This window comes from Lissotriton vulgaris, chromosome 8 (genome assembly GCF_964263255.1).
Source record: "Lissotriton vulgaris chromosome 8, aLisVul1.2, whole genome shotgun sequence".
In the NCBI taxonomy this organism is placed as follows: domain Eukaryota; kingdom Metazoa; phylum Chordata; class Amphibia; order Caudata; family Salamandridae; genus Lissotriton; species Lissotriton vulgaris.
The window spans coordinates 1,182,754,352-1,182,768,682 of NC_141696.1; the positions used below are offsets into that span (position 1 = coordinate 1,182,754,352).

Genomic DNA, 14,331 nt, shown 5'->3' on the forward strand with positions numbered 1-14,331 from the left:
CAAGACGGAGTCACCAATGGCCCTAGACATAGAAGAGGAGAGTTGCGCACTCTACGTGGCAAGCTGCCACTGTAACATGTGCTCAAATGGTATGCAACACGTGGCCGGATGCCACCTCGCACTGCAAGCAAGGACCACGTCACATGAAGTGACCGACCCCGCCAAGCATGCCTGAACAGAGGCAGGAGCAGGCACCACTACAGCGCAGGCTCGAGGCACAAGCATGAAGCCCTAGAGTGAACAAGGTGAACCGCCATTCTGGTAGAGGAGCACCACAAAGATCCTTAGGAAAGGGATTCGACCGGCAAAAGGTCAGCGCAAAGAGGAGTGACAATCCTGTCACCATGAAGAACTGAACGAAAAGACCAACAAGAGGAGAAGAACGAGGACTAGTACCGCCACAAGACAAGATGCACCTGGAGACACTAGACAGACACCAAGGCGGACCGACGTCCCTGGAGACAGCCCAGTGGGGGAACCAAATGTAAGCCACAGCAAGCACGAACGGCGTCTCTCTCCAACGCTTCCCAGTGCGACCGTTCATCCCCGAGCATCGGCAGTCTAAGTCAGACGGCATCCCTGCTTCTGATCTCAGATACCATGGGTGAAGAATAGCCTGCCTCAGCAAGACAATAGATACATGGCTAAGAATTCCCTCCAGAGGCTCTCTCCCAGCAAGTCGTCACCACCTGTCATCCAGGTTCAATGGCAACCACAACATCACTGCCAAGTGCACACCCCAATCAACCAAGGAGTAACATTGTCACCAGGGTGGAGCCCTGCACCTGCAGAAGAACAAAGAGACAGATGCACACCCTTCGAAATTAGAGACCAAGTGTCCAGTGGGCTTTCCGACAGTCCATGTGCCCCTGTGTCCTGTTGGCAAGCCCACCAACCATTAAGTTCTACACCCAGGGGGCTTCCCGAACAACGCTGTCGGATCTTGATAGTGTTCTTGGAGTGGCCCCAGGCGGCCCACAAACTGCCCTGCACAGTCCACTCGGTATCGTAGCAGCCTCGCACAAGGGCTTCAAGGACATTCCCACACCCAGGGATCCTCGCACGAGAGATGGTCGGGAAGAGGATCCACTGCCAAGGTACAGGGTGGCACAGCGGCCTTAGAGGATAATGTCCTGAACATCATTGATGCCATTCCAGCCCGGGTAGATTGGTCATCGTAGTGGCCAGACACCTCAAGCGAAGAATCTGCAGCAGGACTCCACCAACACTCCCGATGCACCATCATGTAGTTGACAGACACCAACAGCTTCACCGCCAGAGCACACAAGTTCATCCAGCAGTGTGTGAGAGGACATTAATCTGACAGACAGGCTTCCTAGGAATCCGGACTCCATTGACGCATCGTTCGTGTCCAGTAGACTGGTTAAATTATAGAAGGGTGCTGAGATGCGAGGGTGTTCCCAGCTGCGCCTGTCCACCATTGTCCTGCGGACTTCCTCTCTGAACCAAGAGACTGAATGGTGTCCTTTGTAAAAAGTTTGTTTCCAGAAGTTGAACTTTGGTTTATTTTGAATACATTTTGGGAGGCATGTAGGGTCGTGCTGGACACCTTCTAGTGTCTCAGCAGACACTTAGTTGGTCAGCCACACCCTTGTTGGACTGGACACACATGCCCCCCACACCCATCCATCACAGGCGTCACAAGTGACATGTCCCTGTTGATAAAAGGGCCCGTGCACATGGCCAGTTGAGTAAGCATTATGACTGTGTCCATATCAATCATTTAATAGCATGCGGGCCCAGGCCCCACAACACCACAGGAGCATTGAAGCATGCAGATAAAGTCCTGTGACTCTTTGAACACAACCTTCTTAACTCTTCAGGGACACACCACCGCCAGTAGTGGGAGGGTATTTGAATACCATATTGTATTGCTTGTGCCACAGTTTCTTTTATGTTGCACTTCACACACATGGCGAGACGATGAAATTCTTTGCAGATGGGTCGAATGCTACTTCATCTCTTGCGCTTGCTTTCGAGATGTTAGTTTGAAATGTGGCCTTCTTGGGAGGTCTTTTGGGGTTGTGCAGGGCTTTAAGTGGGATGAAAAAGCTAGGGGTCTCTCAAAGGGGTGTTGCCTATGTAAATAAGGACGTGGCTTAAAACACATAAGCTGAAAATTTGTGCCTATCATACTGTCCTGCCCCACTCCTATTTTGCTACTTCTGTTATTGCATACAGATATATTCAATTCAATTCAAAAATCTTTATTCGATTGTAGATTTTACAATCATAAAAGTACAATTTTTAAGTACGCATTTAAAAACATTACAAACAATTCATTTCATATGGCAAATAATGACATGGTATACAGTACGAAGGAAATGGTGGTACATCAGACACTGTGAGCATGGGCAGAATTTAGTTAAAAGTATAAATAACTGTATTCTTAAAAAAGTACCTAAAACATTGCAGCGTAATTAGCCATCCATACTTTTCCTAAAACAGATGGCTTTTTTAAAAAAGTTACAGACAAATAATGTACATTCACTGTTCAGTAGTTGTAAATAGTAAAGTGCTGGCTTAATTTGTGCAAAACTCAATTTTTTAAGGCACGGTTTAAGATATAATTTCTGTGGGATGGAATAATAGGGGCAGATAAAAAGAAAGTGTGCCAGATCTTGAGGAGACTTTCCGTCGCAGCCACAAGCTGGCAACACTTCACCCCGTTGAGCCCCACTTGGTACTGCCAGTAGGAGATGGTATAGATCAAAACGGAACCTTATTAGCAGAAACCGTTCATAGCTAGTCATGGGCCATGTCAGGTAAGGTTCCATTTGTGGACATGTTTTTAATAGTAAGTGTTTCCTTACACTGGCCTTCTGTATCTCAACCTCTTCTCTGTCAGTGCATCTTAACAATAGTATAGCGTTCTTGACAGAGATAACATCAGATTTTATAATTGAGTTTGGAGCGTGAAACAGGTCCGGCCGACCAATTGCCGTTAAGCAATCCTTTATATACTTCACCCATGGTACTTTGAACCTCCCGTCTAGCTGTAAGGCTTCTTTCAATAGGACATGTGTTAGTGGAATGTCAGTGTTAAGCCAACAATTCAGCCAGCACAAAACAGGACTTACTGCTATTCTATCGCCTAAATAGGGGATCCCCAACTCCTCATGTACAGAGTAGTTCCCAGTACCCCTTGGCAGCCTCAGAGTCTTTTTTAGGAAGTTATTTTCTGTAACCTCTAGGTCTTTAATCTTGCGATAGCCCCAGAGCTCGCTCCCATAGCAGGCAACAGCAACACTTTTTGCCTGGTACAGTTTAAGCAATGCGGCCGTAGGGCAATTGACGATTTTTTTTGCGAAGCCAAGAATGGCCGCATTAACCCTTGTTGTTTCTCCCTTCTTTTTAGAGACTGCTGGGCCCCATGACAGTTTATGATCTAGCAGGACCCCAAGGTATGAGAAGGAGTTAGTTGATGGGATTTTCTCCCCATTTATACTAAAGGAGTCAGTTTTCCGGGTGCCCTTTCCTGTTTTCATAACGTAGGATTTGGAATTATTTATACTTAGACCACGTGACTCCATAAATTTATAAAAGGAATTTAGTAATTTCTGGAGACCGATTGCTGTTCTCGATATGAGAACAGCGTCGTCAGCGTAGAGTAATACAGGTACCCCTTTGCGCTCAACAAGGGGGTAATCTGCTTCTACGTTTAAGAGAAATTCCTCCAATTCATTAATGTACAGGTTAAAGAGGAATGGGGCCAAAATACAGCCTTGTTGAACACCCCGGTTTATTTTAAATTCGTCCGTTACTTTAAGGTCTTGAGTGTAACGGACGTTTGCTCTTGTATCTGAGTGCAGATCGGCAAGGAAGTTGACAAGATTCCTCTCTACACCCATTCTCAGCAAGGTGGCCCATAATAAGTTTCTGTTTACACAGTCAAATGCGGACGACAAGTCCATAAATGCCATGTAGACAGTGCCTTGTCTCGCCAGGGTATATTTGCTTAGAATCAGGTATAGGTTCAAGCACTGTGTGATGGTCGAATGGCCTGGTCTGAACCCATATTGTATAGGTGAGAGGATGTTATTATCTTTAGCCCATGTGGATAACCTGTTAAGAATTACACCCCCTACCACTTTAGCTACTGAATTTATTAAAGAAATTGGCCTGTAACATAACGGGCTGCTGCGATCGCCCTTTTTAAAAACGGGGACTATAGTCGATAGACCCCATGATTTTGGGCACCCCGTTATCACCGCTGCATTTATTACAGCCGTGAGAACTGGAGCCCAAAAGGGGATGCTAGATTTGAACAGGTCCGGCGGCAGTCCGTCCGGGCCCGGGGCCTTGTTGCTAGTTAGACCCTGTATTCCCCTAACAATCTCATTTACTGTAAAACATAATGGGATCACAGTTGGTGTTAAAAAATCATGATCTTCCCAATGCTCATTGCTCTTAAAAATTGTGCTGAAGTGAATCACCCACTCCCCCTCTGGGATGTTTGTGCCAAGAGCTGTGTCATTTAGATTAACAAACAAAGGTTTGTTAATTATTTGCCAAAACTTGCTGCTGTTCCCCAGCACTGAGGGGTCTAAAAGGGATTCAATAACGTTTACCTTAATTTCCTTTTTTCTAACAGCTATTGCTCTCCTATAAGCCAAGCGAAGGTTTTTTATCAAGTCAGAATCTCTAGGTTTAATTTTTAAAGCATATTTCAGATCCCTACTTGCCTTTGAACAATTATGATCAAACCATTTGGAATTTTTCCCACTTTGCCCCTTTGTTGGCGCTGTGAGCATGGGGCCAATTTTAGTGACCAGCCCCTCAAACCTAGTCAGAATATTCGAGGGGGTTGAGTCAGAGGATAAACATGCAGACAGTTCCTCTTTACATGCACTGGTTATTTTGGGGTATAAAGTGTCTTGGTTTATCATTGTCCATTTAATGCGGCGTCTGCCATTTACGCAACTTAGCGTGCCATGATCAGGGCGCGACTGTCGCTTTATAAGTAAAGGCCCGCCCATATTAATGACAAGGGGATTATGATCACTGTATACACTGGTATGGATAGTAAAGTGCGAGACCCATTGTACAAGATCTGAGGATACAAATATATGATCAATGAAGGATCCCTGCCCATGTCCTTTAAAGGTTGGGGTGTCAAAACTTTTTGTGTCGGGAACCAACGACATAGCTGCAGTCAGATTATATTCATTCACTAAGTCATTTAAGTTCTTGCCACCCCTAGTGTGAGAGAAGTGAAAACCTTCAACATTATTACACCCTAAGGAGCCCATTGGGGTACTGGCTGGGTTACCACATGGTTGGACATTAAAATCACCTACTATCAACAGATGCCGTGATACAGTGTAAACATTTTTGCTCAATAATTCTGTTAAGGAAGCAATGTTACATACATCGTTACTGCTATTAGCATTATAAAAGTTAACCAGATATATAATACAACAAACAACGTTACATCTACAACAAGCCAGTACTTTTGGCTTCGTCAATGCTTTTTAGTTGTCTAAGATAAAGAAGATACAACTATGGTTTGGTGTATAGTTTATTGAAAATGCTTCAGTTCTGAAATGGTGAGACTGTGAAAGAACTATAAAGAGTCTCTGTTAAGTTACATTGAAGGTAGTGAAGGGTGGCACTGCTGCAGAGTTAAGATTTATATTTTTTCATCCTGAGGGTGATGGCAAAATTTGTGAGCCTGATCTGTACCCGTCTCAGCACCTGCATTTCAGGACTGCCGCTGCTGAGCACCGGCAAGACCCGTCCCACTTAAAGCCCTGTGTTGTGTGTGATGAATAGCATTGTGCTCTTATCGTGTTATATGCCATTATCCTTCAGGTATAGTGGTACGTGAGCAATAGGATACTTAAGCTTGAAAAGTACTATGCACTGCCTGAAGGGTGAAAGGATGCCATGGGGCCTATATTAGAGAGCTTTTGTGTTGTATGTTTATGGCAGGGGCTGGGTTTGTGCTTGTGCATACCAGTCATGAAGTGCATTTGGATTTGGTTCTAGGGTGGGTATGATCATCGGTTCTGTTACATCTATGCCCTCATTCTGATGGTGATGAATATCTCTGACTGCTGGTTGCTGAAGCCTTTCATCACTTGTGAGGAAGAGCTGTGATTTTACTGCCTTCCTGAATTTCAGGTGGTGCTGTATTTTGATTGTCTTTGTTTGGGGGGGTTTGCAGTCTAGTACTCCCTATATTCCCGTACCCCTAATAGGGAAGTCTCTTGCTCTACTATTAAAGAAAAGCCTCAGGTCTTCCTGAGTAGACATTGATAGTGGGAGAAAAGGGGCTGCTCTGTAGGGCTCTGCACTGTTTGACAAGCTAAACCACAGTCCTTCATTGACGCCTCAGAGACCCAACGAGGATATGTTTAGTTTGTAACTGCACTGACCTTGAAGGTGACTGTAGGGACTTCGTCAAGGGTGGGCTCACCTGCAAACAAACACAGAGCTACGTGTGAACCACAATTCTGTGGATGGGCACTACTTGACCTGCACACACATTATTGGAGTTCGCTCTAACACGCGTACAGAAAACTGCTTTTTTACATTTCTTCATGAGCTGCATAATCCCAGTGTGTGACTGGTGCAGCAGTTCCATCTGAGCTCAGATGCAAATATGCAACCCATTAACAATATGATCCTAAGTCTCACATCCAACCATGCGTGAATACAAATCTCACCTTTGTACTTGAATTATATAGGATATCCTAAATCAATGTAGTTAGGCATGAGTAGGTACTGTGTGTGTGTGTGTATTTATATATCAACATCTTCCACTCTCTCAGTCTATCTTGCAAGATTATTTAATTATCAACATTACTTTAAAAGTTCTGCCTGTTGTTTGTGGGTTTCAGGGAAGAGCAGGTGGCTGTGGAATTGGTCCAGCGAGGAGATATTGTTAAGGTAGTCCCTGGTGGCAAGTTCCCAGTGGATGGGAAAGTCATTGAAGGCAACTCAATGGCAGATGAGTCTCTTATCACAGGTAAGTTGTAATCAGTATGGTTGTGCATGTGGAATACAATGTAACACTGCGAAATGTCTTTGAAGTAATACAAATTTTAGCCCTCACTAAAATAGAGAAGTTACATTGTGATATGCGGAAAATAAACAGTTGTGTGAAGCTAAACAAGAAATAACCCTTAGTAATGCCAAATTTATATCATAGTGCTGCATTCATCTTGCATTTATCTGGACAGAATGGTTCTAATACTAAAGTGTAAGACCAATGCATCTAATGCATCCTCTTTCCTGCCGCTTCCTTGATTAAATTGCAAACCTTCTGAGGTGCCAGACTGGATCTGAACATTTTTCTACAGCTACATATGTCACAGATTCAGGGTGATGTCCCACGAAGTCATAGATGGAGTCATGCGACTATGCTGGACTTAGAGCCCCACCTACTCAAAGGGGACCTGTCTTTGGAGACCCAGATACTTTTTTAATGTATTCATCAATGCAGGATCCAAGCTGCTGAGTTTTCTTGTCTTTTTCCTTTTCCTTTTTTGAAGTTATGTCCTGCCTATAGTCGACTATAAGCCCTGCAACAAGTGCCTTCCACTGACGTTGGTCACGGATCCTCACCCAGTGCTTGTGGCTTCTGGGTCATTTCAACAGACCATGTAGTGCGGATTGGATATGGTTGCCTCAGTGGCTCGTGCTATGTGGATGGAAATTGCTGTGTGGTAGTTCTCAATGATTGCAAACTACAGGTTTTTTTCTGGGGTTGTCTAATTACAGTTGTTGGGCATGCCCTTTTAGGGAAATTATTTGTTTGGAGACAAGCAATATGCATCTGCTAGGCTAGAAAGGGGGAAGCAATAAAAGGACAAAGTAGGAGTGTTGGGTTTGTCCTCTCCAGCTAAAAAGGTTCACCATCCATACAGGAATTTGTGGGGTTGATGGACAACCTCTCCAACTTTAGACCGATCTCCCTCCTTCCGTGCACTAGCAAGATTACAGAAAAATTCATCAACTCCCAGCTGTCTAATTATCTCGAAACGAATGAATTACTTAAATCCTCACAGACAGGTTTTCGCCCGGACCAGCGCACTGAAACCGCGATGGTGACGGTGGTCGAGGAAGCCAGGAAGATCATGGACACAGGAGGATCAGTGGCAGTGATCCTCCTGGACCTGAGCGCGGCCTTCGACACGGTCAACCACCAGATCCTAGTCCAGCGACTTAGCGATCTTGGGATCACAGGCACTGCCCTGTCTTGGCTGAAATCGTTTCTTCAGGACCGCTCATTCCAGGTTATAGAGGGCAATTATACATCTAAAGAGACCCCTATACATTGTGGAGTGCCTCAGGGCTCTTCTTTGAGCCCCACGCTCTTCAACGTATATATGTCCCCCTGGAAAATATAGTCACCCCACATGGGATAAAACTCCTGACGTACGCAGATGACACGCAGCTGGTGGTCTCTCTCACCCAGCAGGAAAATCCCACCATAGACCTCTACTCCTGCCTGAGAGACATAGTCAGCTGGATGGACAGATCTCACTTGAAGCTTAACAGCGACAAGACGGAGATCATGGTGATGGGGAATCAGGCCCATTTCCACCCAGACTCTCTTTGGCCCCCCTGCATGGGTAAACCTCCAACTCCCAAGCCCGAGATTAAAAGCCTCGGTCTATGGCTAGATAAAAACCTCACCATGCAAACCCAAGCAAGGAAAACGACTGGAGTTTGTTTCGGTCTCTTGCGCTCAATCCGAAAAATTCTACCACTGCTCCCTCTCCAATCAAGGAAACTTTTGATCCAAGGCCCTATTTTGTCAAGGTTGGATCATGGCAACGCACTGTACCTGGGCGTACCACAGAAAGTTACAACTAAATTACAGGTAGTACAAAACGCCGCCGCCAGGATCTTGACCAATACTAAGACCCGCTGCTCGGCCAAACCAGCTATCCGAGAGCTGCACTGGCTACCCGTCATAGAAAGAGTGCAGTTCAAGGCGTTCTGCCTTACGCACAAAATTCTTAACGGAAAAGCCCCCCCTATACTTAAAGATCTGGTCACTCCTTATACCACCTCCAGACCCCTCCGATCTTCTAATGCCCACCTCACCCGAGTACCCAAGATCAATAGAGCACGATCAGGAGGTCGTTGTTTTTCGTACAACGCGTCCAAATTGTGGAATTCCCTTCCCTCTGACCTTCGTGCACAACCCAACCTGCTGGCATTTCGAAAATCTCTGAAGACATGGCTGTTCCTGTGAGCTTCCCCCCTCTTCATTCCATCTGTAATGGTTCAGCGCTGGGACGCTCACGGGCAGCTATGCGCTTTAGAAATCCGGTAACATCAGTCTGGCATAAATCAAATGCAGCAACAGCTTTCTCACTTCTTTGTCAAACTCTCCTGCTAAGAATACTTCACTTTCATGCATCGGAAGAAGGCAATTGAAGGTGGAGAGCCAGAGTTTCTGAGCCATTGGCCAGGAAATCCAGAGATGAATTAGACCCATTTCATCTGTTGTTTGTCAACAAGTCTCTCAGGAAATAGAAGTTCATGATGGTCATGGTTACTCTTCTTCATATTGACTTGGCTCTAGAGATCAAGACTATTTAGTCTTAATGAATCTGCAAATGAGTATTGCCATATTCCAATTGCCCAGGGTCAAAGAAAGTATCTGAGATTTACTGAAGCAGATCAACATTTCCAATTTGCTATTCATCCTTTTGGTTTGGGTTCACCCCTTGAGTGTATCTGTGGTGGTAGCTCATCTCCTCTGACAAATGGCTTCTTGTGGCTAGTGTACAGAATATGCTGTAGAGAAGTTCGATAGGTGTGCTTCCTCCCATGATAGATGAACGGAAGAAAACAAAGATGTAAAATAGGTAGAGTACATTATTATTTTAACAAAGAATATACAGTGATCTGAGGTAGGATAGGTAGTTAGTTATATTCTCCTGTATATGAATGTTTTTAATGACTTTTTAATAGTTCTTTATGTTTTTCATAACACAGATGTAGTATCGTGTCGACCGCTCGTATCGACATAGAGTTGGCTGTTTCGTATTTACTTCCCGTAAGTTGTAGGGTAGGCATCTCTATGACAGGCTTAGATGATGCTCTGTTTGTCTATGGAAGGAACTTGCTCATGAGAAAGATCTTAGCTTCCCTCTTAAATGTTGTGGAGTTTGGAATTTTTCTAATGTTCAGGGGGAGAGAGTTCCAAATTCTGGGGGCCGCTCCTTAAAAAGCTCTATCGTAGGTTTTCTTCTTCTTGAATATGGGTGGTCTCAGCATCAGTTCCTTGGCCTTCCTGACCGGTCTGTTTCCTTCCGATATTACAATTTTCTGTGCTAGGTATCTTGGTGTGTTGTAATGAATCGCTCTGTTGGTAATATTTGCCATTTTTAGTTGAATTCTAGCTTCGTAGGGTAGCCAATTTAATGCTTTCAGGTGCGGGATATATGGTCAAATTTCCTTGTTCCTGTGACCAGTCTTGCTGCTGCATTGGGGCATGCTTTAAGTGGTGCAGTGGAAATTTTTGATAAGCCTGCTAACGTTGCACAACCATATTAAATCCTCGAGATAACCAGTGATTGTACTGCTAGTTTTAGATCAGTCTCTGTTAAAAAAGGTTTCATTTTTCTTAAATAGTTCAGATGAAAGCGGGCGTTTTTTGCCATAGCTTTGATGTTTGCTTTCATGTCTAGATTCTCATCCAGTGTGTTTCCAAGTGATTTCGCTGAATCAACTAGAGTGGGGGTGCAATTTAATGCTGTGATCATTTTCGACCATTCTTTCATTTCTGATTGGTTTTTTTGTGGTGAGATAAGTAAGAATTCTGTTTTATGTGCGTTTAGCTTCAGATGATTGGTAGTTAGCCAATTTAGTGTCATTTTGAGGGCCTCGTTCATTAAGATGATGTCTTCCATGGCTTCGATCTTGATGTAGATCTGCGTGTCGTCCGTGTACATGTGGTAAGATATTTTGGAATTTCATAGAATTTCTGTGAGGGGTTTGATGTACAGATTAAACAGTGATGGAGATAATGTTGAACCTTGAGGTACTCCAATTGTAATTGTACATGAAGGTGAGAGAGATTGGTTGACCAGGAATCTCTGACTTCTATTCTGTAGGAAGGACTCGAACCATCTCAGTACTTTACCAGATATTCCCATCCTGTCCTGGAGTCTGTTCAGTAATTTTTCATGGTTGACTGTATCAAATGCAGATGATAAGTCGAGGAGGATGAGTAGACAAGCTCGGTTTTGATCTAGTGCTTGAAGTGCATCATCGACAATGTGTAGGATTGCCGTTTCTGTACTGTGACTTGTTCTAAATCCTGATTGGCAGTCATCTAGTAGAGAGAAATTATCGATATGTTGGCTCAGCTGATTCTGTACACATTTCTCTATTAATTTGGCCAGAAGTGGGATGTTGGTCACTGGGCGATAGTTGTTTGGATCTTTTGGGTCCCCTGTAGGTTTTTTGATGATCGGTACTACTTGACCTGTTTTAAGGCAATCTGGAAGGATCCCCTAGGAAAGCAATGCGTTTACGATTTCTGTCCAAATAGGGATCCCAATATGCCTGATTTCTTTCAGGCATTTTGATGGTAGTGGGTCATTATAGTGGTTGTTAAGTTTGATGTCAGCTAGCGTTTTAGCAAGTCATACTGGTTCAATGATTTGAAGGTGTCCCAGTGTGCCTTGTTTTTTATCTTATTGTTCACATCTTTTGATATAGTATTGTAGCATGGTTGTGTGTGGTAGTCAGGGTTGTCTGCTGCCATCTTGAGTTCTCTTTCCAGTTTGTTGGCTTTGTCGGTGAAGAAGTCAAAAATTCTTTGCAGCTTAGTTGAGTTTTAATGACTTCTTGGGCATATTTGGCTTGTTTGTTAGATTGTTGTTTTATGATCTCAAATAGTTTTCGTGGTCTGTTTTTGGCATTGTGTAGTTCTATTCTGATAAACTCCTTTTTTGCGTTGAGTATCTTTTTGTTGTATTAATTTCTAATTCTTCTGAGGGATTTCAGTTCACGGGATGATGGGTGTTGTCTCCATTTTCTTTCCGCACATCTCAATTTTCGTCTGTCTTCATTCAAGGCTCCATTGAACCATGGGTTTTTATCCTTCTCTGTTACTCCTTTCAGTTTTAGCGGCATGGTAGTATTGACAATTTTCGTTACTGCCCTAGTGTAATGGTTCGTGATCTCATCCACATTTTGCATGTTAAGAGGTAGGTTTAGGTCTTCCTTGCATCTTTCAATTAGTTGCTCCATGTTCGAGTCTCTGGTATCCCGTCTCCATCTTTTGCTTTTGATTGGTTGAGTGGTTTGTGTCTTCATCCATGTAGGTATCAGGAAGGTTATGGCATGGTGGTCTGACCAGTCGCTAGGCTCTATTTTCTTTTTTAGAGATTATCCAGTCCAATGTTGCCCTTTCGCGTGCGTTGGTTGTAGACATGCTTGGCATAGGTTTAGTTTGGTTAAGAAGTTTTTTTAGAGTGTTGACCTGTGTGTCATTGTTGTTGTTCCAGTGGAGATTAAAATCACCTAAAAATATGTTATTAGCGTCAGTGTTCGTGTTAGCCGTGATTATCTCCATTAGCTGATCAAAGAAGGTCACGTTGTTGTTTCCCGGAGGGTGATATAGGGCATGTAGGATGCAATTTGGTTTGTTAGCTGATCTTATATTGAGACCTAGGTATTCGCAGGACTCTAGAGGGTCAGATTGAATTTGGCAAATTTCTAAGTCTGATCTGTCTGTGCAGGGCTATGCCACCCCCTATCTTCTTTTGCCTATCAAGTCTTACGATGTTGTAGTGGGGGAGGGCACCAGGAAGTCCATGACTGGGGAAGATGATTCAGATAGCCATGTTTCCGTGAGGATTGTTATGTCTATTCCCTGGTTAATAATAATGTCGGCTATGTCAGATGCATGTTTAGCTGCTCACAAAGGTGTTCCATTCATTTCTCAGCATTGCTTCTAAGTTAGTACAGTTCAGAAAACACCATCACAATCAGTAAAGGCATTGCTAAGGATGCTAGGTCTGATGGTCTCTTGCAATTTTTGGTACTCGAGCCTGAGAAAGGAGATCTAGATTCTTACAGGCAATACTTCTGAGATGCATTCCTTGAACAAGCATTGAGGACTAGACTCTCACTCCATGTGTCAAGAGGCAATGGAGATGCAGTTGTGGGATGCCAATGGAGGAACTGGTCTACCAGCAGTTCATCTAGAGGGAAAGGACAATGTGATGGACGATTATTTAAACAATATGTTATCAGTCAATCATGAATGTAAGTTTCACCCAGAAATTCGTCTACCAGTGTATCGAAGCTACGTGTTCTCAGTGATCGATTGGTTTCTGATGTCTTCAAACAAGAAATGGCTCTTCTCTTACTCCATGAAAGTTCACTCTGTAGAGGTGCTCTAGTGACAGACTGGGTTTTCCCATCCATGGCATTATGCCTTTCATCTAGTACCTCTTCTGCCAAAGGTGATGCATAAGATATGGTTCTATTGTAGTGTAGTTCCTATATTCCCAATAGGCTCTGCGCATTGGAATAATAAATCCTATAGATTAGACGTAGGACTGAGGTCGACTAGGTCTCTATCGAATATACTAGACTTAATTGTGTGTGCCAGCTAGCTCAGAGGTCACTAGAAACTTTCTCGAATTCACAAGAAGGGATTAGTCTCTGACAACCGCATAAACATGACAACTTTGTTTCCCCAAGATAAAATGTATCTTCAGAGTCGTGGAAACAATAGATAGATATTTCACTCAGTCAATCGTGCATGCTTCGTTTCACCAGAGGTGCAGAGAAATAGATAGACGGGCGCTTTCAATAAAAGGTTTTATTGAACAGTCTTCTTTCTCAAGCATAAGAAATGAACTGCTACAATCGTAACACTGGTGGTAAAATATAATGCATACAGTATAAATAGTAGAATAAAATAATACTGTAAGAGCATTGTATTGTTCCTAAACCATAGATAAATACATACATAATTAACAGAGGCTAAAAGTACTCAACTGGTGCTTCTAAAATACGCCTACCCTGGTGTACCTAACCTAAGTTTAGTACGAGGGAGGAAGTAAGTGAGGTGTAGCACACTGGCGTAATGAAAAGTGAGGGGGCCACCCTGCACGGTACTTAGAGGGGCCCCCTCCGGGCTCAATCAGGAGCTCTCCGGCCACAGTGCAGTGCTGAGGGGGCCCCCAGGAGCTAGAGGCCCCCGCACTGCGGGGGCTGCGTGGGCCTGTGTTACGCCCCTGGTGTAGCGTAAATGTAGTATTCTTTTGCCAAGAATCTGTCCAAGATTTCTCTAAGGGTCTAATCAGCTCCGTACCTTAGTTT

The 14,331-nt window shown here is 43.8% G+C and overlaps 1 protein-coding gene across 3 annotated transcripts in view; it reads left to right on the forward strand.

The window, feature by feature from the left end:
• Positions 1-14,331, forward strand: part of ATP7B (ATPase copper transporting beta) — a 539,299-nt gene that overhangs the window by 364,569 nt on the left and 160,399 nt on the right. For all 3 annotated transcript variants that reach the window (XM_086935040.1, XM_086935039.1, XM_086935041.1), the window contains one exon: positions 6,867-6,994. In XM_086935040.1, the coding sequence (XP_086791166.1) occupies positions 6,867-6,994 (128 nt within the window). The remainder of the gene's footprint in view (positions 1-6,866; positions 6,995-14,331) is intronic.